This window comes from Epinephelus lanceolatus, chromosome 6, assembly GCF_041903045.1.
Source record: "Epinephelus lanceolatus isolate andai-2023 chromosome 6, ASM4190304v1, whole genome shotgun sequence".
In the NCBI taxonomy this organism is placed as follows: domain Eukaryota; kingdom Metazoa; phylum Chordata; class Actinopteri; order Perciformes; family Serranidae; genus Epinephelus; species Epinephelus lanceolatus.
The window spans coordinates 34,848,526-34,875,685 of NC_135739.1; the positions used below are offsets into that span (position 1 = coordinate 34,848,526).

The 27,160-nt window shown below is 40.3% G+C and overlaps 1 protein-coding gene and 1 pseudogene across 3 annotated transcripts; both read right to left on the bottom strand.

Moving 5' to 3' along the window:
- Positions 1–7,314: 7,314 nt before the first annotated feature.
- LOC117254178 (complement factor H-related protein 2-like) lies at positions 7,315–21,110 on the bottom strand. 2 transcript variants are annotated; one of them, XM_033622252.2, is made up of 8 exons: positions 20,925–21,110; positions 19,929–20,790; positions 18,826–19,002; positions 11,649–11,846; positions 11,389–11,577; positions 8,988–9,173; positions 8,394–8,573; positions 7,315–7,678 (listed from the first exon to the last, which is right to left on the bottom strand). In XM_033622252.2, exons 2-8 carry the CDS (start codon positions 19,996–19,998, stop codon positions 7,485–7,487), a joined length of 1,194 nt encoding a protein of 397 aa, XP_033478143.2. In that variant the 5' UTR covers positions 19,999–20,790; positions 20,925–21,110; the 3' UTR covers positions 7,315–7,484. The 2 variants fall into 2 exon arrangements, with proteins under 2 accessions (XP_033478143.2, XP_078025137.1); XM_078169011.1 differs by lacking the exons at positions 11,389–11,577; positions 20,925–21,110 and having other exon boundaries at positions 19,929–20,095.
- Positions 21,111–23,825: 2,715 nt separating this feature from the next.
- LOC144463692 (uncharacterized) lies at positions 23,826–26,796 on the bottom strand (annotated as a pseudogene). The gene is made up of 2 exons (XR_013491727.1): positions 25,552–26,796; positions 23,826–25,307 (listed from the first exon to the last, which is right to left on the bottom strand). The product of XR_013491727.1 is annotated as an uncharacterized LOC144463692 (transcript).
- Positions 26,797–27,160: the final 364 nt, after the last annotated feature.

Sequence of the window (27,160 nt, forward strand, 5' to 3'; positions counted from 1 at the left end):
CTCAGTCAAACTAAGTGCTATTAACACCAAATTTGAGATCATTGGTTGGCATAAGACTGTGAGGGTATGAGCCGAATTTGGCGAATTTTGGCAACTAGGGGGCGCTACAAATATGGTAAGTTTATATCTCTTGAACGGCTGCACCGATTTCTACTAAATTCGGTTGGTATGATGTAGGGCCAATTCTGAGGTCATATCTTGAAGGTGGTCATGACTGGTCAATGTGGGCGTGGCTTATTACAAGATAAACAACAAACATTAATTTCAGCCAAACTATTATGCTGAGGGCTTTGAAATTTTAAGGGTACATATAGAATAGGACACAGATCTTCCGTACCAAAAATTGCACATGTACTCCACTAGGTGGCGCTATAATGGATGCAAACACGTTTTTGCCTGCAACTTACACATTTTAAATGACACTTTCACAAACATTATATCCATGTGTTCCTTGGATAGAGCTGGGTTTTCCGACACAGGCCCCGCCCACTTCTGCTGCACATTCTCTTTGCTAATTCACCACATGTCCAAAACCTACTTTTTCGAACTCCTCCTACATTTTAAGTGTAAAAATGTATTTTGGCACTCCAAAAAATGCGCTTGTTACAACCAAACAATCTTTTTTGCTAGCTAAAAAATACACATTGTTTCAAATTTCGCTCAAAGTAGATGCTTTCAACATCAAACTTAAGTCACTCGTTCCTGAGGTCATCCAGAGGCTTTGTGCCAAATTCGTCGCAAATCAGTCTATAGGTGGCGCTATAACGGATGCAAAGGCAGTTTTGCCTGTAACTTCCACATTTTAAATGACACATTCATAAACATGTGCTCGCCCAGAGCCCGTCGTCCTTTGGGGACAACTTCCATGGGCTCCGCGGCACGCGGGGACCAAGTTGCACGGGGGGGCTTGGCCCCCGTTCATAACTGCTTGCAGTTCTACTATATGTTTGTAATTATACATAGGCCTATGTGGAAGTGTGTATTTGGCATTGTATTTTATCTTTTGTTGTTTTAATGTGTGCCTTGTAATGCACTTTGTAATTGCTTGTTTGATAAACCTATAATAATAATAATAATAATAATAATGATAATAATAATATCAACCACACAAGATATATTTGTTAACAGATTAAACCTTTATTGCACAGCATAAGACTAATAACCTACAGTGTTAAATATTGTAATTACAGTGAATATTCTGATTTTATGAATAAAGGTGGTGTTTGTTGTCTGAATTAAGAGCCAGTCATGGTGGTATCTGTTAGTTAAAATTTTTGCCCTATTCACCTGGGGTGTCTCCCCCCAAAAAACCTCACATCCCACTTACCATAAGTCTTTGCGCTGCTAAATACTTCAATAATTAAAACAGTTAAGTATCAATATACAATAGTCTATGTGCAGTTTATGATCTGTGATATGAATCTCAATTAAATGTCACCATCAGCCACACGTTTTCTGTTAACACACAAAACCGTCAAATCTGACAAATAAAATTAAGAGGAGGATGGTGGACCTTCTGGAGGAGTCGGAGAGGTGCAAGACGGAGAGGCTAGATAAATTAACCGACAACATTGCTGCCATCACCAACACCATCCATGAAGGCTTTTCACTGTTGAGGCAATTAATGTCCCAGCCGCAACCCTGTGTTGCATACCCCCATGATAGCAACAGTGATGGATATGCAAACATGCATGGACCCTCACCTGGGTTCATGAACACACCTCAGCGTTCATCACATGCACCAGGCCCATACACACAGACACCTGGCCCATACACACAGACACCCACATCCACATTCACGGCCAGCTCCTGTATACTCTCACAGACGTGCACTGCTACAGGATGACACACTGCAGGAGGAGTAGAATTTATAAAAACATTGTTACTTTTGGACTGAGTACAGTTATCTTTTATCTGCAGTAGTCATTCCTTTGAATAGTGTTTTTTACCTTCCCATTCAGATTTTATTTTGTGTGTGTAAAAGCAGTGAATGTTGGCTCAGCCACAGGAGGGTGCAGAGTGACCCTTTTTTTTTTTACTTTATTGTTAAGGTTTGTTGACTCTGTCATAGGAGAGTGTGCTGTTATAGTGCACCTGAACATTTTAACACTCCATTGTGTATTGTTATTATTTTTTTGTATTGAAAAGCAGGGAATGTTGGATCTGCCATAAGAGGGTGCACAGTGACCCTTTTCTCTTTGGTTTTTAATAAGTTTATTGTAAGTTTAAGTTTTTTGTATTGAAAAGAAGTGAATATTTATGATGCTGCAGATGCACATTTGAAAACAGTTTTTTTTTCGATAAAAAGAAGTTGTGAACAAGTGGTTGCTGTCATTTCAAAATATTTGTCTTTCACCATCCACACAAATGTCACTCAAAACCATTGATATAAAGATCACATGAGAAGTGTTTTGAGTAAAAAAAAATAAAAATTAAAAAGTCATATAAACAATATGGCCCATAACAAACAGAAGAAGCATTAACCAATATTAAATAATCAATAGCTGCAGCCCTATTCTTGACTAATGTGAGACATTAATACTTTACAAATATCGATTAAATCTATGAAAAAATATCCAATATCAGTACGTCCTCCTGTAGCAGTGGACGTCTGGAAGTGTACAGGAACACGTGCACTGCTACAGGAGGACGTACTTCAGGAGGATAATAATTTATAAAGCCATTGTGTTACTTTTGGCTGAGTCATAGGAGTGTGCACAATGACACTTTTTTTTTTTTTTTACTTCACTGAAGGTTGATTACTCTGTCCTAGGAATGTACTGCTATAGTGCACCTGAACATTTGAAAACCTCATTATGTAGCTTTTTTTTTTTTTTTTTTTAATTTGTATTTAAAAGCAGGAAATGTTGGATCTGCCATTAGGTGCACTGTGACCTTTAAAAAAAGTTTACTGTAAGTTTAAAGGGGTTAATGTTTACTCTGTCATAGGAGTGTGAACAGGGGCGAAAATCCCATTTCATAGTTGGGGGGGACAATAAACAGTAAAATTTTAGAGAATAATTCTAGGGGGGGACAAGGAAAAAAGTTGTAGCCTGTCTTTTATACAGCATCTTTTACTGCAATTTGACGCTTTAATCTTCTCTCTATCTCTCCAACAGGCAGAGTAAATGTCTATACTAACTAAACTAAAACTAAAACTAAACATTTCCTGCAATTAAACTGGTAAACTGGTGGTTTAGAAACAGTGTGCTGTCAGATCTGCCGCTGCGCACCTCACAACCGTGCATAATAGTTGCGCGTAATGACTGCTCCTCGTCTGCACGTCTTTGATGTTTGTCTCACTGACAGGTGGAGAGCCTACAGACAGGTACCCATTAGCTACGCTCTGTCACAACCGTGCGTATTAGTCACGCGTAATGACCACTCCTCGTCTGCACGTCTTTCATGTTTGTCTCACTGACAGGTGGAGAGCCTACAGACAGGTACCCATAGCTACGAGCCGCCACAACCGTGCGTAATAGTCGCGCGTAATGACCGCTCCTTGTCAGTTAGACTGCACGTCTTTTATGTTTGTCTCACTGACAGGTGGAGAGCCTACAGACAGGTACCCATTAGCTACGAGCCGCTCCGCCACTGACTGCTCTTGTCCTGTCCTCTCCCTCTTCTTTCTCTCCTGTCCTCTCTATCACTAAAGTCTGAGCTTAATCATTAGCTTTTAGCTTAGCAGCACTCGTAATTGAGTAGGGTTTTGAACAATGCAGGAGAAATGTTGCAGACAGTTTATATTATCAGCCTGGGCCTGGGGCTTGTTGTAACAGTAAATGGGATGTGTTGTAACTTGTGTAAGTTAAACTGTGTCTGTGTGAGTGAACATCTTACCCTGCGATGCGCGATGTGGGCAGTGGGTCCAGCCACACGCTGCTACCGCTGCCAAGTAGCCCCGCCCATTGGAAAGAGTGTGGGATATACCACTACTAGGAATGGGAGGGGGGGACTAAATCTTTTAAGATTTAAATAGCACATTATTGTGCAATTATAATGAGCACCGCTTACATTGTGCTTTTAATAAATACTACTGCATTGTTCAAAAATTATTAATTGTGTCTCAAATTATTCTAGGGGGGTACAGCTTTACTGAAGGGGGAGTCATGTCCCCCCTGTCCCCCCTGGGATTTCCGCCCCTGAGTGTGAACATTGCAGATGAACAACCGAAAACTACATAATGTATGTAATTGTTATTTTATTTACCTTTTGTATTTACGAGAAGTAAAACGAAGCTGCGGATGCACATTTGAAAAAGTTTATTTTACTGCAATAAAAAAAAATAGTGAACAAGTTGTTGCAATCATTTCACAAATTATTTTTTTATCGTCCACACAAATGTCACTCCAAACCTTTGATATATACGTGAAGGTCACATGAGAAGTGTTTTGAATAAAAAAAAGAAAAAAGTCTAACAATATAAAGATAATTATATAAAAATATACAGTACAGAAGAGATAGATCCCACTATGTAAACAGTTTGACAGAATATTTGACAAATGTATATTACTTCACTTTATGTCATTATGTTGGCAAAGACAAGCAGATGAGTAAAACAAAAAACATGGCTTTCTAAGTGTGTTTGTGTTTCAGGTCAGTTTGACATATTACCTAAATATTTTTGTTCTACCATTTAATTGAATATGATGTTGAATTTGCAAACACATTTTTGAATTAATTCCACATTGATAACCATGATATTGTGTCTACTGCAAATTTCCAGGTGTAAACTTTAGCATTCTGTGATATTTTCTTAAGATTAATAAGCGGTAGGTGATTGATTAGACAGTATTATTAAGATATTAAGGGTCGAGGAACTTTGTGACAATTCTCCTGACTCTCTTTCCACTTCCCTCATTGCCTAGATACTTGTTGCTCTGTGTGGGAGGCTGGCATTCTTGGTCACACTGTATGGTTCCCAACAGAGAGTGTTCATCCACAGTCTCCTCACTGGCTTCACAGTAATTGTGGAGAACAAAACACGAATAAATCACATGGGGCAGGTCCTCAAGACTTAAGTCCATAGGCCGCCTCAGGGCTGCAAACCTGGCTTTGAGCCAACCAAACGCACATTCAATAACCATGCGGGCTCGACACAGACAAAGTCCAAAGTACTGTTCTTGAGGGGTAGAGCCACTGTTTGAATATTCTTTCATAAGGAAAGGCAGTAGGGGGTAGGCAGGGTCCCCCAGAAGAAAAACTGGCATGGCCTCCTCTCCGTCCACTAGTTGCTTTTCCAGTGCAGGGATCCTCCCGGTCTTAAAATAAGTATTTACCTTGGAGTTGGCGAAAATGCGTGCGTCATGAACACTCCCAGGCCACTTCACAACAACATCCATGAATCTGTATCTGTAGTCGCAGATGGCTTGGACATTCAGGGAATGTTTGCCCTTCCTGTTAATGTAGTCCATGGAGTTGGTAGATGGCTGTTTTATCTCAATGTGGGTCCCGTTTATCGCTCCCAAACACTGAGGCATACCATGAGCGCGTTGAAATCCAGACACTAGCTCCTCTGCCTCAGGCTCAGTGAAAGGCAGCTTGATGCATGTAGTGCACGCTGTCTTTGTTAAGACGTCAACTGGCAATCTCATGTTCATCGTTTCCCCCTCGATGTACGGACAAAGTTCTTCACTCAGGGCAATGAGAGAGGCTTTAGACATACGGAAGTTTTCCCTCCACTCACACTCGTCAACAATGCCATTAACAAAATGTTCCCACCACTGGCTTGTTCTCCCTGGTTTGGTCCAAAAACGTCTTTTGACTGCCCTCCGTCGACGTATAGGTGGACTCAGTATTTGGCGAATGTTAATTATGCGTCTCCGCTGATCACAAAACGTGTGCAGGGAATCTAGCGTTTGCTGGAGGAGCGTAAATAAACTCAGCAGAGTCTGCAGCAAACACACAGCTCGATAGTCTGCCATTGTTGTTGTTGTTGTTGTTGTGTTGCCAGGGATGCGGTGGTACGCATGCCTACTGGGCTAACAGCTAATAGTCATGCACGAAACGGCCAAACCGCAACAAAACTTTGCCGTTTTATCCCAGAATCGTTACCGTGTAAGCGGCCCCTCAGTTACCTCTCTTTCTGAAATGAGCTGGAGTTACTCCGCTTTCTCTGGTTTAAGTTACCTCCCTTTCTGAAACGGAAAACCCAGAGTTTCCCTCATTTCAGGGTTAACAGACTCAGAGTTTTCACCTGCTTTGTGAAACGGACCCCAGGCAGTGCAATGAGTGCATGTAAACATACATTGTACTACTACTACAGACAGTGCTGTACTAGATGAAGTTTTTACTGGCAAAAACATATTGCTGGCCTGGCCAGGTAGTGCAGAAAAATATCGGAATATGTTTATGTTTTAAGTGTTTGTGCATACATATTCTTTGGGTGTGTGTGTGTGTGTGTGTGTAAACTCGCCTTGTACTTTTGCTTCACGTTTTGCACGTCTCGCAAACAACTCCATTCTCGCTTGAAAAAGAAAAAATATGGCCGAGTTTCACCGGTGGTGTTTGCTCGTCTGTTTGTATGTACTCCGACAGCCACTCCACCTTAAACGACACGCATTTTTTCTTAAAATTTCCAGAGGATGAAGCCACAGCCCACACATTTAGCCATCTACAATGCTATGGCTAATGGCTAACAACAAATACGACAGCAGTGAATACCCAACATAATGCCATTGATTGTCTGTCAAGCTAAACAACCATTGCAGGTATTGGCTGGGCAGCGCCTGGTGGGCATGTTTTTTTAATCATCACTGACTGACAGTTCACTGTCATCTGTCACTCTTGCACAGACAAACGCCCACAGTGGAGTACGTATGTACTGTTCAAGTCACAGGACAGCGCATATGAGGAAAAAAATAAAAAAAATAAGAACAGTAAAAACTGGATGGGGATATTTGAGCACGCAACTTTTTCATCATCTGTGCAAAGAGGTGGGGAGCAATGGCAATTGCACAGTAAAACAGCTTAGAGGGAACAGTGGCTGTCACCCAACAGTAATCAATTAAAACTCACAATATTTCCCTCTGAAATGGAGTAGAAGTGTAAAGTAGCATAAAGTACCTTCAGACAGTGACTACTGATTATTTTCCAACACTGTTACAGTCATGCTATACTGAGTACCTCATCCCAAGTGTATTCGAATGCTTTTTTTAAGAATGCATTAGAAATAAATTCTCAAAAATGCCATTGTTGTGCTTAACTAATAAGTAAAAAGCAGTGTCTGATCCATTTAAACCAAATGCTTAAAGCTGAAATATGTATATGTTTCCTCTCATAAGTTCTATCTGATTTTTGAAGAAGAAAACAGACTGAGTGAACATGTATATTTTATTACAACTGTCACAGCTGATGGAGCTGAAGTAGACACAGTAGATCAGTTCATAACTGTACTTAATAAACATCTAGCTATGTACTGTTGTCCATCATTTACATGTTTGTCCAGCCCTCTTAGGTCAGTCACTTCGAGGTAAATAAATCTTTTAATTACAAGTGGGCAGATGCAACACACCATCAACACACCTCTGACGCATGCTCACTGTGCCAGCTGGTCTTCGTTGTCCGGTACACCTGAATTGGATTTCATCATTATGGGTTGTATAAGCCTTATCAACATGACTAAATCTTAAGGCAATATTATGTGCACTCATGGTTTCTCTATCCACAGTGCAGGGTTCTGCAAGAGATGAAAGATAAACAGCATTTAATTGATGAGAAATATCTGTACACCATAATGCACAAATAATTATTGTATATTTTTTTCTAAGAAAATTGACCTTATTTTGATCATTTACAGTCCATAGTTATAGTAATTAGACATATTTCTGTTTTGCTATCCTGGCTGTGTTAACATTTAAAGCATGTTGTAATAATCTACCATTTAAATAATGTGACTTAAAGGTAGCTTACTCAAACCATATCACATCAATTTCACTTGTCAAAAGCTGATCTGCTGTTCCTGCCACTCTGCTAAGCTAATTGCTTTTAGCAGTGTCCTTTTCTTTCAATTGCAGATAATAGCGAGGAAAAAAAGATTTTTGTAGCTATCTTCCCAACTAGAAACTGGCTAAGAAATTATTCATTAACATGACACAATCATTTTTACAGGGTAAAACAGATGGCAAACTGTCAGATTCTTGTATGTAGGCTAGTTACTGTGCTTTGGTTTTGTTGGGCAGGTTTGTGTGCTACTGTCAGCATACTTTATGACACATTGTCTCCTGTTCTTTGGTGCTTGTCTACCTTTTATTATGTAATGTTCAGTGACTGTAATGTGTCGTGGCTCTTTATAATTAATATATTATCAAGCTGCTACATGCCAAAACCAGTTTTATGTATGCAAAATCCTCACAGAATGCAACATGGAAAATATAAAGGGAGTTGTAACTCACTGAGGCATCTCATCTGTCCAGTCCATTTGCCATTGATGCAGGTTTTGTAAGGCTGACCCTCCATAGTGTAGTAATTCTCACAGATGTATTCAACCCTGTCATTATGTCTGTACTGGAACTGAAGAGATGTCTTGATGTCTCCATCTGGAAGTGATGGTGGTTTACCACAACCCAAAGGAGCTAAAAGAATTTAAACAACCACAAAAATACAAACAAATGAGTAGTTTTCAATAAAGCTCTTCAAGATTTTTTCTTACATTAGTCTGTATATGTATACACTGCCAGTTTATCAGGTACACCTAGTCAAAACTAATACAGTCTAATAAAACAGCTCTGCAGTCAGTCCCACCTTCATGACGGCTTTAATGTTCAGGTCTTATTCGGACCACTTCTCAAAGGTATTAATTCAACTATATGATAAGGCTGAATCGATGTTAGTAATTTTGATGAAACTTGAAACGCTAATTATAACACTATACGTGTACTATATACTACAGTGCATGTTGGGAAACATCCAACAGTTGGGTCATGGATAATAATTTCTTATTTTTTCCCTTGATAAGCAGCAAGGGGACAGGAAAAGAATTGATTTACCTCCGCATGTTGGGAAAAGATCACTCCACTGTCCATCTGCTAAACATGTGACCACTGCTTTCCCTTGAAGAAAGTCTCCACGCCTCCTGCACTGAAAGGTTAACTTTTCTCCTTTTCTTAGTTGATTTCCTCGTACACGTGGGATGAGGAGAACGCTGCCTGATACACCTGTGACTTTGCAATTTTCTGTATTGAAGAAGAGACACTTCTTTAATCATTAACGTTTATACAGTATAAACAGTAGCATATTAGACTTGAAGCTACAGTTGTGAGCTCTTATGAAAATAGCGTTTTGAACATACTGAAAGAAGTACATGAGACAGATTGCTCTTCCTACTGTACTGCTTCTAATGGCATTTGTTAGAACTGACCACAATGCAGCAAAAACAACCAGTCAGAGCTGAAGAATTCTTAACGCAACTGTCAGTCATGTCAATCCCAGCTCGCAAACTGTGGTCAAACAGTCAAACTAGGCAGCGCTGACTATGAATCAAGATTCTGTTACTGCATTGCCTCTTTCTCACCTCAGATAATTTCCTAACATATTTTAGTGCACTGTTTAACTCTAAAATGAGAAACTTTGTGACCTGGCTGTCATGTTGAGAGTTGACCGAACTACCAGGCACCAATCACTGGCCGGACCAACTTTCACATTTGCAGCTAAACAGCACAGTAAAATATGTTTTTGAAAACATTTGACAGGATTCATATCTGGATTCATATTTGATGTTTGACACGAGTGACGTGACTCCTCTGCTCTGATTGGTTGTTTTCGTTTACGTGCAGTGAGGCCATTAGAAGCGCTACAAGGCAGAGTCATGCTGCAGGGATAAATTTTTGTAGGCTGATGTGGAAGTTAACATTGCCCTGGTTGCCTTGAAAAAAGCCTGTGGGATTTTCCCATGTGTGAGGGGGCTGCTGTTTTCAGCGAAAAAGCTTTAAAAAGCAACTGTTACTGGGTGGTGAACTTAAGCCCCGTTTCCACTGAGCAGTACGGTACAGTTCAGTTCAGTTCGGTAAGCTTTTTTTCCAGTTCCACTGTGAAAAGTTGTGGATGGTACTAATGGAACTGTTTTGTACCGTTCCCATTTTTTGGTACCCCTTCTGTTGCTGTACCTAGCACATAGATCTGGTACTAAAAGGTGGAGCTGTGAACACTGCAGTTCGTTGATAAGACAAGAGCAGATGGTCACTGTGCTCAGGGCTGAGTTGTGGCTGATTTTGAGACTCATGTAACTACTATTCATACAACGGAGCGTTTTATTAGTAGACTCTAACTATAAAATGAAAGGATGTTTTGCTGCCTCTTGCAGCAGCTGCATTCGGAGAAATAGTAGCTTAATTCACTGGGCTGACTGCTGGCAACTTTTAAGGCGGAATGTTAACTTGTAATGTTACTCAATGCTGGAGGTGATGACGTGAATCAATCAACACACTTAAATGTCACTCTGACAACTCTGACTATCACTTTAGTTTTTATATGACATACGCTTTTAGTAATGAGTGGATCTTCAAGCGTTAATTTCAGCTGGGTTATGTGAACTGCATATATTCTAATCCTCCAAAAAAGCGCTGTGGAGCATCGCTCCGAGGGCTGTGGCAACACTAAACCCCAGAGCTTGCCTGAAAAGGACTAAATGCACAAACCAACTGTTTTTAAATATCCCATGGAGAGAGACTCTCACTGCAGCCTGTTTGATTTTGTTCTGAAAACGTTGGCGTGCAACCCCTTTCTGTGGACAATAAACGAGGTGCAGACTTCCATCTGTGTCACTGATAATGAGGAAATGCAGTGAGTGCTGGAGAGAGCAGTAAGTGACAGCAACCTTATTTAAGAGTACTGTTTCTGGTGGAAATGCTAGAGTCTAAGTGCCATGTCTGAGGCCTTACTTTTGGTTCCAAAGGTACCATACCAAAAGTGTTTGATGGAAACAGGGCTATTCTGGAGCCATAGTTCTTTAGCTTTATCAGCTAAAGAGAAAGAAAATGTTCTCATGAGCTGGTGGAGCCCAAAATCCAAGCTAAAAGGAGAGTAAATATTTGACCTCCATTTGCCAGGTGTCCAGAAACATGACTTCAGATGAATGCTGATCTGCTCTATATCTGCTGCATGTGTATGGGGGGAATTTTGATAAAAATGCCTTTAATGTTCAACTGTAGCATGTCACGCTAGCTTGATGTGACGTTTGATGTGCTCCATGCATTAACATCCTGTGTCTCTATTCAACCATAAAATATTTAGATTCTGTCCTCATCTAATAAATTACCATTCATTATTTCTATCTTCTATGAGTTGCACTGTGAATCACTATTCAAGTTTTTATAAAAGGATGGGTGATATAAAAAATAAAGCACTGAGTGAAATCAGCGTAAATGGAGCCTTCAAAGAAAGTGAATTTACCAGCGCAAGTTGGAAAGGCTGCACTCCACTGCCCAGTTTGGACACATTCACTTTCTGCAGACCCCTCCATTGTATATTGATCATCACAGCTAAACTGTAATTTATGTCCAATCTTCATTGTTTCATTTGCTGGTGGTAGTCCAGCTACAATGAGATGAGGGGGCATCACGCCAGCCTCACAAGTGATGTCTGGAAAGAATAAAACAGATGTTATCAAATGAAAAACCATGAATCTTTGTCTTTGTTGTTAAAGGGTTTACCTTCACAAGAGGGGAATGGATTATCCCACTGTCCGTCTTTACCACATGTCAGCACTGAACTGCCATTCAGATATTTCCCAGGATCATCACAGCTGAATGTGAGAAGGATGTCAGGAAGTATGGGATCGTCATTTTCTGGTAAACCTTTTACTATCACACCTGCATCTGCAGGTGGGGGGGTACAGTTTGGACCTGAAACTAAACACAAACAGTCAGTCAAGTCACTGAAGGGAAAAAAAAAAAGCCGAACAAGGCAAGATTTTGATGTGTGATGTTACACTAAGATGGTGTAGAATGGGTTGATTTTTCCACTAGGGATACAGCTCTATGGTTCGGCTAGCTCTGTGTATTTTGTCAGTTTTTGTATTTTTAACAAGTATTTCTTACGTCACAGAAAACACTGAAATTGAATCTTGTGTGTTGGATGTTATTATCATGCTGTCTGTGATGTGTCAGTGTTTTGTTCAATTGACCTATGTCTAAGTCCCGCCCTGTAGCAACTCATAATGTAATAATGGCTCATAATGTAATAACAGAAATGTAATAAAAGTTCATAATGTAATAACCAGCTCATAATGTAATAAAATCATGAGCGTATAATGTAATAACAGCTTTGTGCCTAATGTAATAATGTAATAACTTATTACATTATGAGCCTTACTGGCGCTGCTCATAATGTAATAACAGCTCATAATGTAATAATGGCTCATAATGTAATAACAGCTCATAATGTAATAATGGCTCATATTGTGAGAAAAAGTGTTGCACTATTATCATTTTTAGGTCAAAACTGCACACACTGACAACGAGAGTGCACTTAAGGGCAGAGGTCTGTGTTTGTGTTTGACTATGATTTGTTTATAGATGGTGCGACAGTAATCAACTCAAAAGCCAGCTGGAGAAGAGGGTGGATTAGGGAAGAAGGAGGGGGACTGTAGTTCATGTAGTTTAAAAGAGCATTTCCTTTGTTTACTATTGCTACAATAAATGCAGGACACAATAACTTCTACAATAAAAACACATTTAAGATTGGGCTTTTCAAATAAGTAAGTGAACACTCTCTCCTTCCATACAACCTAGTGAAGACCTTCCAGTCAAAATGTTACATATTGTTGGTTTTAATGCCAATTTAATAAAGACTTTTAATAAGCATTGTTTTCCTACTACTCACGTTAAATACATGATAGCAGCGTAACATATTCATTCAATTTACTTTATTTAGGAACTTGTGCAAGAATGAGAAGAGCGTTTTTGACTGGTCCATGTAATAACAATGGATCAGCTCAAAAGTTCTTAAAATGTAGACACAGCCTGTCAGGACACCCAAGTAAAAACAGAAGTCCAAATAAATTTAACTAAACAATATGCATAAATAATACATAACCATAAATCATATTTGCCAACAAAAATCAAGTCCAGGGTGCTCCATTTGTCAGTGACTATTCTAGTGTTCACTCAGATCAAGGTTTAACAAGTGAATGGGATTTTAAAAAAGAAGAATACTTTACTTCTTCCAATGAATGTCTTTAATATGGACCCATCCAAAGGATATATGTTTAGTCACGATCCAGGCTGTAATCCACCTGGCATTTTGGCTGAAGAGCTGCCTGATATTGGACGCAAGGCCACTATTGCGTCCAGCCACTCTGTATAACCTACTAATGCTTGCAGCAGTCTTCATCCGTCATAATATTTAAACTTTCCACCAACTGCTTACCTGGAACAATCAGACAGTGGAAGTGAGCATGGCATTCTCGAAGGCCCAAAATACCTAACACAGGTGCCACCTAGTGGCTCAACTTTATACATCTTACATAATAAAATGTGAGAATGCAATTACGATTAAATAATTCTTGGTTTCACCAATTTAGTAAGCTAGTAAGGCTCATAATGTAATAGGTTATTACATTATTACATTAATGCGCAAAGCCGGTATTACGTTATGTGCTCATGATTTTATTACATTATGAGCTGATTATTACATTATGAACTTTTAAAACATTTAAGTTATTACATTATGAAGTGTTATTACATTATGAGCCATTATTACATTATGAGTTGCTACACGCCCTCAAACGCGATGAGCCAATCACAGTGCATATAGCCATTCCCATACTCTCAGACATTCTCTGCCTGGACGTTCATTGAAATGCATTACAGAAAAGTCAGTTAGTTCAGTTTCTTGAGCTTTTTCAGAGATTTGAAGTTTAAAAATGGTCAAACGGTGTGCATGGGGTACATGCAACTCTGACACAAGGTATCCTGAAGAGACTGCTAGAAAACGAAAACTCTGCATCATTGTTGGTTTTTCAGTTACTCTGAAAGTTTTTCACACATTTCCAAATGATTGCATGCATATTGTTGTTGTCTTCTTCAGCTTTGTTTTCTTTTTACACTTATTTTTATTCTTTTTAAAGTTAATAAACAAAAACAAGACAGAAACATCAGAGGCCTGTTGTTCGAAAGTAGAATTAACCAATCCAGGATAAGGGGAAAAGCGAGGCTGGACAAATTCCCCTAAGTCCATCCTGGGTTAGGGTTAGGTACATACAAGGTACATTATTCCAGTATCATTTTATTCATTCATTAATCAACCATTGGTGTTATGTGGACTGTCTGACTTTGGATTGTCTTGCAGTGTAAGACAAATTGACAAATTAAAAGAAAAACCTTAAGGAAACTGGACTTAGAAATTAAGAAACTACAGAAAGAAGTAAGTGATTTTAATGCACACTGTAAGCATGACTGTGATGCAATGTATTAATCAATGTTATTTCTTTCTTTCTCTCCACAGCTCAAAGCAGACAGTGACTGATTTTAGTATTTTTCATTTAAATAAAATGAGGTCAAACAATTTTGTGGTTTTATCTTCATGTTTTCATTCATTGATGTAAAGAACACTGGAGTTATTGGTCCAGTTAACTGGGAATATAATTTGGGAAGGTCATACAGTTATAATACCTAACCACTAATTGTGTATATGCCAAATACACCTACTTGTATGTTTATTCCAACAATTAATCCTTTTATTGGTAAAGATATGTGCATGTCAAAGTATGCTTGGGCTATGACAAAAATAATGTTTTAAATGTTAAATGTTTTTTTTTTATTATTATTGTAGGCTTAATGTATTTTGTTCAAAAATGAGGCAAATACGTAGGCTACATAAGAACATGAAATGACGGTAAAACACATTGATTTCCGATCGCATTGACAGCTGACTGGACAGATAAGGCACCAGGCTAAACGAAACCTGGTTGTTAGCCTGGTCGGGACCAGGCTAAGTGCACAGAATAAATATCCATGGCAACATGTGTGCCTCTGCTTTCGAACAACCGAATCAACGCTTGGTTATCCTGGCTTAATTTAGCGTTGATTCGGTTGTTCGAAAGCAGAGGCACACATGTTTCGATCACTGCGTAAAAATAATAAAAAAAAATAAAATAAAAATAAAATGAATAAATAAGTAAATAAGTGGCTAAATGAATAATGATAATAACAATAGAATAATATTAATCATAATAATAATAATAATAATAATTGAGAAAAAGTTAATAAATAAAGCAAAATAAAAGAGAGGGAAAAAAAAATTTAAAAAAAGTGAAAAAAGAAACAAAAACAGACTAACACAAAAACACCCACACAACGTCAAACAGACAGAAGGCAGGTACAAAATATAGCATCAGGAGTCATCAAATATAGTGACTAAATCATAACCTACTAAAGATGACTGTGCCCAGTTATTTCAGACCATGCCAAACCAGTCAAGCCCCTCCGAAGGGCATGGGCCCCATCTTCCCCAATATAGTTCAAAAAAGGGTTCCAGATATTGAAAAATCTGAATGGTTTGTTTTTCAGCCAAAAACTTGTTGCTTCAAGAGGGATGAGTTCGAATATGCTCCTGAGCCAATGCGAGACAGTAGGCGCAGTGTCCGATATCCAATGGAGAAGGATACATCTCCTTGCACTAAATAACAAAACCTGAAGCAACTTAAGTGAGAAGGGAGCAAGGTTCAGCCAGGATACAAAAAATGGGATCCAGCAACAGCTTCTTCTGAAAAATAGCATCAATTTCGTTGCACACTTTATACCAGAAATCAGTAACAAAAGGACAGTGAAAAATACAATGAAAATATGAGCCTTCGTTGATTTTACACTTGTTACAATATTTTGAAAGCAGAGGATTAAACTTGTTACGTTTCACTGGAGTGATTTGAAGCCAGTGTATAACTTTAAATTGCGTTTTCTGGCTTTATTAGTGAACAAGCAACCTGATGAGCTCTGCCAGACTCGGTCCCATTCATCCCTAGAAATTGTAACACCAAAATCAGCTTCCCAAAGAGATTTCACACGAGCTGTATGTTCAGTGTTCTGGATTAACAAGGCCCTATAACACGTGGAAATGAGCCTTTTAGAATTAGCACTTTGCAATATCTTCTCAATTGTTGAAAAAGAGAACCCATTTGGGTGTAACTTTACAGTAGTGGTAATAAAGCTGCACACTTGCAGATATCTAAAAAAGTGACTATATTTCTCTCTAAGCTGGTCAATGACATCACAGTATCATTCACTACTAAATCACCTATGGTGTTAATACCCGTAGTAGCCCACAGGTAAAAAGCATGGTCTTCAAGACCAGGGGGGAAATCAGGGTTTGAGTGGATAGGAGTAAAGGCCTTCTTTACTCACACACACACCAAGCCAAGTTTTTGCGGTGTGTCGCGCACCATCGGCACTTCTGCATCGGCGTCAGCGGCTTTTTGGCCGATTGAGCATGTTGAATCAGCGGCGGAACTAGTCGGTGAAAGAGATCACTCTGATTGGCTGTTCAGCTTAGCGAATCAGTGCACGAGAAGAGAAACGGAAATGACGAAAGAAAGCAAACGACAAAGTCAATAGTGCTGTTGAATCAGCGGCGGGGCTTGTCGGTGAGAGATCACTCTGATTGGCTGTTCAGGTGAAAGCGATCACTCTGATTGGTTGTTCAGCTTAGCAAATCAGTGCACAAGAAGAGAAATGGAAGTGATGAAAGAAAACAAATGATAAAGTACAGAGGGCTTATTTTTGATCTGCATTTCATCTGAACTTTCGTGAATATTTTCACAACACCATGGCCATCTGGAATCTGCATCCCGGAAAATTTGAAAGTTGTATGAGACAAACATAAATCAAACAAACTGATTTCCATATCTATCTATCTATATCTATATCTATATATGTATGTATATATATATATATATATATATATATATATATGTATATAACCTATATACTGTTAATATAGTGACACGTTTAGCTTGCATACCTGTTGCCAAGAAGCGCAGTGTAATCATCAGCCGCTCCCCAACGGAGATACAATAGTAGTTAGCGTTCTGCCTCTGGATGATCGGACTGACAAGTTCCCTTCTATACGTGAAACTGGACAGGAAAGAACCGAGCGAAATTTTTAAAATCGGAGGTTTCATTTGTCTCCAGCTCTGACACAGGTTCGGGCAAGCCCCTTGAGCCTGTTGCTGCAGTATCCATGATTTCACCCATTTCGTGCGGTTTCTCCTTATTTTTCCTTTTGGCATCTTCCTCTCTTCTTCCACAAGCAAAAGACCAAGGGCTAACAATGCCAGTGCCATTTGCAACTTATCAGACATTTTATCAGCTACATGAAACTGTCCGTGACAAGCGAGAGTGGCGTGAAAATGCTAAGCAACCGCTAGCTTCTTTGTTTATATTTCATGCATTTGTCGGACTTCTGGTTTCCCGAGTTATTTCCTCTCACACGTGCAGAACTGGCTGTTGGCCGGTTAGCCGTTGGATGTAGTGTGTGCAGTGTGTTCAAATGTACTGACACAGGGCGACGTGAGGCGATGTAGACGACGAAACAGTCGGCTTCGTCGCCGCTCGTTCTTTTGCCGTCGGCTTGGTGTGTCAGGACCTTAAAGTGATAGTTCAGGTTTTTGGACACCACGTTGTGTGAAATGCTGACCATCTGTAGCTCTGATGTGACGGTGTCACTACTGTCAACGAGCCTCCTGCTCTGAGAAATGGCCCGTAGCTTACCGGAGAAAAAGTAGTTCTGAAGATATAAGGGGGACACGTAACCAAAAGGTTTTAAGCTACAAAAAAGTATGTATGTGTTTTGCTAGACTATTTCAATAATTTTACAACATCCCCGCATTACGTCAGACCTTGCTATCAATTGGGACTATTTTTTGGCCAGTATCACCACGCCGTGCAGGCCCGCAAGACAGCAACGGCTAACGAAAACTCCAGTAGGCTATTATTAGTGAGGAAAAAGATGTACTAGCCCTATATATATACCTACTACTACAGCGCAAACACCGGCTCAGGCTCACGAAACACCCACGTCAGCTGCTGTAGGTAAACAGAGGAATACCAAAATGGTGCGAACAGCTGTGGGAATAAAAACATCGCCGGCTCCCAATTCCATCGGTTTCCTGTTACAGATGGGACCTATCTCTATACCTGACACTAATGGGTCGTTTCTCAAGGCTTCAGCCAAGGGCTCGATCGCAAGGGCAAAGAGCAAAGGTGAAACAGGACAGCCCTGTCTACAGCCACGCCGCACTATGAAAGGAGGGGACCTCATACTATTAGTAATAACTGATGGATATGGAGCAACATAAAGAAGAGATATCCATTTAATAAAGTTGTCACCTAGGTTAAATTTAGAGAGAGCTCCCAGTAAATAAGGCCACTCAATTCTGTCAAAGGCCTTCTCTGCGGCCAAGGAGATCACAAGAGATTTGGCCTTTGACTCTGAACTAAACTGATCAAGATTTAGCATCTTCAGCTTTTAATAATTAATTATTTAAAGGTAAAACTGAGTCGATGTTAAGTCAAATGACCTCTGAGCTATGAAGAAATGATACAGAAATGTTACTAGGTCAGACAGTCAGAATGCAACTCCTTGAAAAACAACTGAGGGGCTTGTTCAGATTAAAACTGCGACACATTTACATAATTCATCCTGCGTGTGAAAGGGACTTACTTTTTCCCCCATAAATAACTTGTGATGAATGGATGGTGATGGATCTTTAAAATCTAACTAAACACATCTTATGACAGTGTAAACACATTACTGCAATCCTGCTACATGATTAGCAACAACAGAAGTCTCTCAGTCTGTGGTGAAAGAGTAGAACATACAAAGTCAACTTACAGTAGCATGTTCCTTGACGAACTGCCCGCCAGCCCTCGCTCATGCATAAATATTTCATGGCTGGAACTGATGCAGTATAACCAGGTTTACAAGTGAACTGTATCAGGTCTCCTTCTTGGTACTGCTGTTGCTGATCTGACACCTGGGCGTGAGGAACATCTGGAAGCTTCGAACATGCTTAGAGACAAAAACAAAACACATGAACAGAAAAGCTCTGCAGTCTTATATTGAATGCATCAAAGGGGGTGGAGGGTATACACAGGTAGACGGGTACAATCACCTCATCCCTCATCGACTACCACCACACCACCAGATTTCATCATACAGATTGACAAAGGAATGAGAGGGAGCCGGACACCGAACACAACTGTATAATTACAGGAGGTCAACAGCACTGAAGGACTCCCAAAATAATTATCATTTACATGAACATCGCTTCAGTTACATCATCTTCACCAGGTACAGCATTTTGACACAGTGCATCTTCTTACGCAGGTGGTGTACATCTGATTATGATTTCAACTCAACCAATTTGTATGTCCAGCCCCCCGTGACCCTCAAGAGGATAAGCGGCACGGAAATGAATGAATGAATGTTTAAAGTAATGAACCAAACTACAGCGACATCACCCACTGGGTTGTGGACTAAGCCAGAAGTGACCCATCAGGCCCCACACAGTTGTCACAGGTTTTGTACCAGGTTGTAAACCTGTATCCATTTCGTTGGCAGTAAATGTCACAGACAGTGGCCTCTGTCCAAACTGCAAAAGTTTCACTTTACAGTAGTCAGTGTTAATGACATTCCACGCAAATATGGCCATTTTAAAATCCAGTATAGTATACAGGTTATTCTTCCCGCATGAGTCAAAGCTTCAAACAAGATAGGTCTTTTTTTGATGATATCAGGTATTGCAAAACCCATTACTTTATATAGTCCACAAAGGCTAGTTTTTAGAGTTGGAAACATCAGAATATAATACCAAGATTACAAAATCAAAACAAGCAGTTTTCATATGAGTCTTTCTTTACTTTATGCATACAGTACCGTTCGTTTAAACCAAACACTGTATCTCCACAGAGCTAAATAATAACACTCCTACTTACCATTCTGTGATGAAGACATTTCCACATTCCCCCACAGTTGGAGAAGCAGAAGGATTACAGACAATCTCATGGTCCTTTGACAAACGTTGTTTTCTGAGCAGAATTCCTGTGTGCTTGAGTCCTCAGGGTGCTCCAAGGTTCACAACATGGACTGTCCAGTGGGCCTGTACAACGCAGGTCACATTGCAACACACGTACTGTTTGCAATACTGGAACTTCCAGAAGTCACATACAGCATCCTTCGTGCACACAGCATATTTGTTCAGAGATTTGTAGAAATGTCTTTAAAAATGATCTTACTTGTAATACCAATCATTTTCAGGAAACTGGGCACAGGTTTCTAATTTATTGTGCTGGACTAATTTTGGATATTACTGTATGTATTTTTCTCTTCTAGAGAAGAACACTTTTCTCCAGAAAAGCTGACTTGAATCTTCCTCTCAGCACATTAAAAACAAATCAAGACATAGACTTTGCTCTCATCATACATACAGAGGCACAAAACAGACTGAGGGAAGATATATGTTTTATTAAAATGACCACACACAGCACTAAAGTATAGACACTGCATCAGGAGAACATCACTGGTCTAACTATTTACTTTGATTAATCATTTACATGTTTGTCCAGCCAGCTCATGTTTATCATATCCAGTTGACTAAAAAGCTTTACTGGCAAGTGGGAAGGTGCATCGCACCATCAACACACTTCTGACGCAGGCCATATCTACCAACAAGTGTTCTTCGTCTTGTACACATGAACTCGATTTCATCATTATGGGCTGAATACAGCTTATCGTCATATATAAATCTGAAGGCAATATTATGTACGTTCATGGCGTCTCTGTCCACAGTGCAGGGTTCTGGAAGAGATAAAAGATGAGCAGCATTTTATTAATGGGGAATGACTGCAGCATACTGCGTATTTGATTATTGCTCGTGTTGCTGAATCTTCACAGAATACAACATGGAAAATATAAAGGGAGTTGTAACTTACTGAGGCATCTCATCTGTCCAGTCCATTCACCATTGATGCAGGTTTTGTAAGGCTGACCCTTCATAGTGTAGAAATTCTGACAGATGTATTCAACCCTGTCATTATGTCTGTACTGGAACTGAAAAGATGTCTTGATGTCTCCATCTAGAAGTGATGGTGGTTTACCACAAACCAAAGGAGCTAAAAGAATTTAAACAACCACAAAAATACAAACAAATGAGTCATTTCCATAGAAGCCTGTATATGTATACACTGCCAGTTTATTAGGTACACCTAGTCAAAACTAGTACAGTCTAATAAAGCAGTTCTGCAGTCAGTCCCACCTTCATGACAGTTTTAATGTTCGGGTCTTGCTAAGATCACTTCTCCAGAGGTGTTAATTCAACTTTATGGTAAAGCTGAATCAATGTTACAGTCATTTTTATGAAAGTTGAAACACTGAGAAGCACTCAAAATAACTACTATTTACCAGGAATAAATAGCACAAAGATAATATGTAAGCAAAACACAGAGTATACAGAGCAAATCAAGCCCTCTGAGATTGCAGCGCACTGTGGAAACAGTCCAGTCCCCAGAAGAAAATGCTGGCACTGTACATTTCTGCAAACCACAAGTACATTACATTAGCATGTTTTATATGCATCATACCAATGTTCCTAAAGTGACATAATGGGCTCTAGTTTCCCGGCGCAGCGAAGGGTGGTGCAGGGTGGCGAACCCCGCGCAGAGCTAGTTTCGAGCGGCGCAACCTGAGTTGCGCTCAGTTTGGTAGTTTGGCAGACCAAGGTGCGCTGAGATGGGTGTGGCGGCGCAGCAGGGGGAGGTGTCGACAGATCCAGCTTGGCGCAGTGACAGTTTCGTGCCAAAAGGCTTTGCCAAAGGTGCGCTAAAAGCTTGCCAGCTGAAACCAGGTCTACTGTCAGCGCAGGCAGAGCGCAGCCGGTGTAAGCCGAAGTTTGGCTGACCGGCGGACAGTGTGCACACGTCACCAAAACCTCACAGGCAGGTTTCCAGAATGTCAGGCACATTAATGATGCATACATTAACAATCAGCATATAAATGTATCTCTATATCGACTGTCCCGTCACATCTGATGTCAGATCAAAGGGGATTGTTCAGTTCAGAGATCCTGTGCAGCCTGTAACAAAACCGAAATCTCTTGTCTCTCTATGTGACACTAGTATTGTTGGATGTGAGTAGTCAGTTCTGGAACAGCACTGCCAGTCACTAAAATCACAAGCTGAAGTGTCAGAGAAACAAGCAGAACAGATAGAAAGGTGCACACGAAAACAGCAGAAATCCTCATTGTGGTTTTCTGCGCGAGCTGGCAGGATTACAGCCTCCAATATGCATGCTGTTCATGCAACGGATTTGAAGTCACCAGCTCTGTCAACAGTAAAAAAGGTTTGTTATCCTAAGGACAACACATGTACCACATCTGATATGTCTTGGGGCATAACAAATGAAGGAGAGGCAATGAAGACGTACACTGAAAAAACCAGGGGACAACACAACAGTCAAGAGGTTACCACATGTGGATTCTTTATCAACCCCACTTTCCCTGAAGTAGGAGCATCACCAGATGGCACAGTGAGGTGCATTTGTTGTGGTAAAGGCTGCATAGAGATTAAATGTCCTTCCAAATACAAATACAGCACCATCCATGATGCTTGTTTGGCCAAAGACAGTAACTTCTGCCTTCAGCTTGTTGATGGGGAAATACAACTAAAACATGGACACTTACAGATAGTAAGTACTGTGATTTTGTAGTTTGGACACTCAAAGACTGTGCTATTCTGCGTATATTGCCAAACCCTGAGTTTTGGAGGGCACACCTACAGAAGGCACAACAATTTTTCACAGCAGTATCTTTGCCAGAGCTGGTTGCACAGCACTACACTAAACCAGTGTCCCAAGTGTCAGAGAGAAGGCCTCTGAAGGAACTGCAACAACACAGCATGAAGAAGGGGAAAAAGAGGGACGGAAAACAGTGTCAAAATGCAATGGAAAGACAATGGTGTCTGTGTCATGGACCAGAACATAAAGATGACATGGTTGCATGTGATAATGAAAACTGCAAAATCCAGTGGTTTCATTTAACATGTGTTGGACTCAAGGATGCACCTGCAGCAGATGACATCTGGTTTTGTAGCTCCTGCTCAAAATCATAAGTTCATGTCTGGCTGGGCTCTACAATAGGCCAACTGCCTCCTGTGTTAACACTAAATGCCACCTGATAACCACAGTTAAAGCTAGACTTTATAGAGTTGTGATAATTAACATTTTAGCTCTGCACACCTCTCAGCACACCAAGTGGTAGTTCACAGAGAAAAGACCACTCCTAAATGTCAGGGCAGGATAAAGAGTGTCGTAGCAAAACTGATTCCGTCTTAAGTCATTACCTTTCTGACCTATTGAAAGATGTAAATATGAATGTTAAAATAAATAATATGTTGAAATAACAATGTTAATAAAGTATTCATGTCAGCCAGCCTGAGATCAGTTTGTGTTCATTGATCATCCACAAATATTTATTCATCAACTAGAAAATAGAAAATCTTCAACTAGAAAATCTTCCTGTTACACTGATAAACATGATAAAAAAGAGGCAATAAAATATCTGCTAGACCTAGCTAGTTATATGGGTATTATTCATTATTACCTGTTTGATGAGTAAAATGAAAGACAGAAACATTTGAATGCCTTTGTAAGGCCTTTATTTCACTTTAAGAAATTTACTGTCTGTAAAGACAGAGTTACAAAAACAGTAATCAAAAGTTGTGGTCAATAATTCACCACAATTGTCTGACTGGTTATTTTATCTACAGTATCTCACATAAGTGAGTACACCCCTTCCATTTTTGCATATAGTGTTGTCCCATGAAAAGCTATAATAAAATATTTGCAAAAATGGGAGGGGTGTACTCACTTATGTGAGATACTGTACATTTACTCACCATCTATGACAACATACCAGACACATTAAAAACAAAGTTGCAAAAAGAGTAATATAAAGCAGTGGTCAATCATTCATCACAATTATTTGACTGGTTATTTTATCTTTGTGTACTATCTATGAAAACATACCAGTAACAGTAACCAAAGTTTTCACCAGTAGCCTCACTGTCCCAGCACAACACTCGGACACAGGTTTGTGAGAGCACAGCAAATCACAACAGTTTTGTCCAATAATGTGACTTGCTCACCTTCACATGGCAAAACCATGTCAATGGGGATTTTTGAAGACAGTATCCGGTATTTGTTTCGGACAACACCGATGACTCTCTCCACGTGGATCCTCAGGTTTGCGAGGGATCTTGTTTCTTCCACATCCTTTGCGTCCAACTGTCACTGACCCTTTGTGAATACTTGTGTTCTTACTTCAGCACACATCATCCCCACACTCTCCCTGATGTCAAAACCACGATCTGCCAACACCATGTCACCTGGCAGAAGTTTATCCAGAAAGCCACAGTTCTCTGTTACTCTTTTGTCACTTGTTCGTCCACCCCAACCTTTGGAAATGAACAAAATCACTCCTTGAGGAGTTATACCTATTAGGTATTTAAGTGTGTGGCTGTGCTTGTAATGTGAAAATGTTTGTGCCCTTGCATGAAGGTTAGATGGCCTTTTAATAAAAACCTCAAAACAGTCTATAATGGCAGCTACTCGATTCCCAAATGTCTCAACAAAGTTATGTGGCATACTGGCTTGCAAAGTGTCTCTGTCTGGCCAATGCACCATTGGAGCCAGGCGTGCATACAGAGCATTAATAGTTTGGTGAAATACAGCACTCACTGTTCCTCTGTGCACATCAAATAGGTGACCGATGTGCTGCAATGGCAGATTCAATCTCAGATGCATGAGAGTGATCAGTAGCATTTGAAACGGAGTAAGCTTTCTTTTCCCCTCTGGAAGAAGGGGAGTTACATAGCACAACAAAGAATAAAAACTTAGTTTACGTTTCAGATTTCTATTTTCCTCCAGTAGACGGTTGATTTCATCACACCTAAGCTTGCACATCTCGCAATCCTCTTCACACTGGCCATCCGGATGTGGCACTGTTCTCGCTTCATGTTGTGCCCCGTTTTCCTCTTCTTCTTGTGTGTTGTCCTCTCCTTGATGAGACCTCTCCTCCATTCCTTGTTGTGCTTGGTCCTCCACCTGAAGTTGCGCCATCCTCTCCTCTCCTTGTGAGCTCTCCTCTACTCTGTCCACCACTTTGTCCCCTGCCCTTTCCTTTGTCTTCTCATCTTGGTTTTTATGTCTCTTCAGCTGACGTGCAAATCTGTCTTTGTCAGGAACTTTCACCTTGTTGTGCCCCAAAAGCAAAGACGGCATCCAATCAGGATGAGTTTCCAGCATTTCATATGCAGGTTGTCCTATGCATACAGAAATAAGTATAAATTAAACCCAATAATGCAAATACTAACATTTCACAAACATTTCGTTAAGATAGAAACAAAGTTGAAGATAGTTTGGATCACAATCTAAAGTGGAGAACACTGAGTAACATTGGCGTCAACAAACACAGACATACACATATTTAACGTTACCATACACACACACACACTCTGGGCCAAAGTTAGACACCAATATGTAACAGCAAAACACGAGAGTACTCACCTGACTGAAAATGAAGAGAACATACTCTCATATGTTCAGGAATACTGTTAAATGCGATGTTTTTTCTCCTTACTGCTGCAACCCACCCGATTCGTCGTCTTTTTGTCAGCTCCTCAACTTGCGGGCCTTCGGTTTTTTATCACTTAGGAAAGGAGAAAAAGCGTATTCCATTGTCCAGCTTTTTGCCAGATGTATCATGTGATCGACTGTGGCAGTTTTTTTAACGCAGCAGTACTGTCCGACCATGATTACTTAAAATGTCGAGCTGGCTTGAAGAGCTAGCTTCCCGCTTTACACCCGTGTTCCTCTGAAGATGGTACTGACGCCCCACAATGCAAAGCGGCGTGACGTACCTTCACATTCTCTATAGGGAGTATATATTCAGCATCTGTCATCTTAGAAAAGTCAAAATAAAAGAAACAGAGTGAATTGCAAGAGAGAAAGAGAGAGTGCGCACACACGAGAGAAACGCAACATTGATTTACAATTGTGGTGACCTCCTCCCGTGGAGGTCTGCTCGCAGTTCCGTATATTCGGACACTGCTCGCAGTGTCCGAATAAGTTTGGCAAACCGTGCGCGGTTTGCCAAACTTGCAAAATCCGCCTAGCCACACCCAGTTGGAAAAGCGCAGGTGCGCTGTGCCCCCGCCTCGCCCGGTCTGCAAAACTAGAGCCCAAAGTATGAGTTGACTTATAAGGGTGGGCGATACCACAAAATTTGGTTTCGATCCGATACTAAGTAAGACAGGGCCTGAATTGCCGATATTGATACTGATACGACAGCTGATGATGACCAATTACAGTCTGAAAAAGTAACTTTAACCAATACTGAAAATCTATTTTGACTAAAATGTTAATTTCACAAGGCTAGTGTTACCTGGACATTCCTTGCTTGACTGTTACAGACTGCCAGTGAATCTGTGTGTCAGAGGTCTTAATGCATTTCACTCCTCCCTTGTTTTGGCTGCAGATCCAAGTTCTCTCTCTCATGTTTTTCCTCCTTACGCTAGTCAGGCTTGGACGTAATTTCCACATTGAACATGTGCACGCAGTTCTCTTCATAGTCCCCAATGGGATGGCTAATCGGTGAGCTTACCGCCCTCCTACTGCTGACATTGGGTCAAACTGAACCTAAGAAGACACTGCTGGGTCTGGAGTAAGGTGTTTGAGTGCAGACAAGACAAAAGCAGTGGAGAAGTAAAGAGTACATTTGTCAGGCGGCTTAAAGACATATGTGAAAAGAATGGGGACACGCCGGACAAAAGCACCGATTTTTTTTTATGTGTTCTCCATCACCATAGCTTTCAATTTAGAGGGGGAGCCGCTTCATCACAATGGTGGAAGGCGGCCATCATAGAAATCTTGGAAATCCAAGATGGCTGCCTTCCACCATTGTGGGAAAAAAATTACAACCAAAATTCTGTTTACAAAACCAACTGAGGCAACACCATACTACAACTCAAGCAGTGCACAACCATAGAGAGGATTTACCAAGAAAGGAGCCTCCCCCCTGAACTGCCTAGCCCAAATCTAACTAACTCAATCCTAGTCTTCGTATGCATACTGGTGGTGGGTACTTATGCACCTAAAAACACTTGCATTGGGGAAG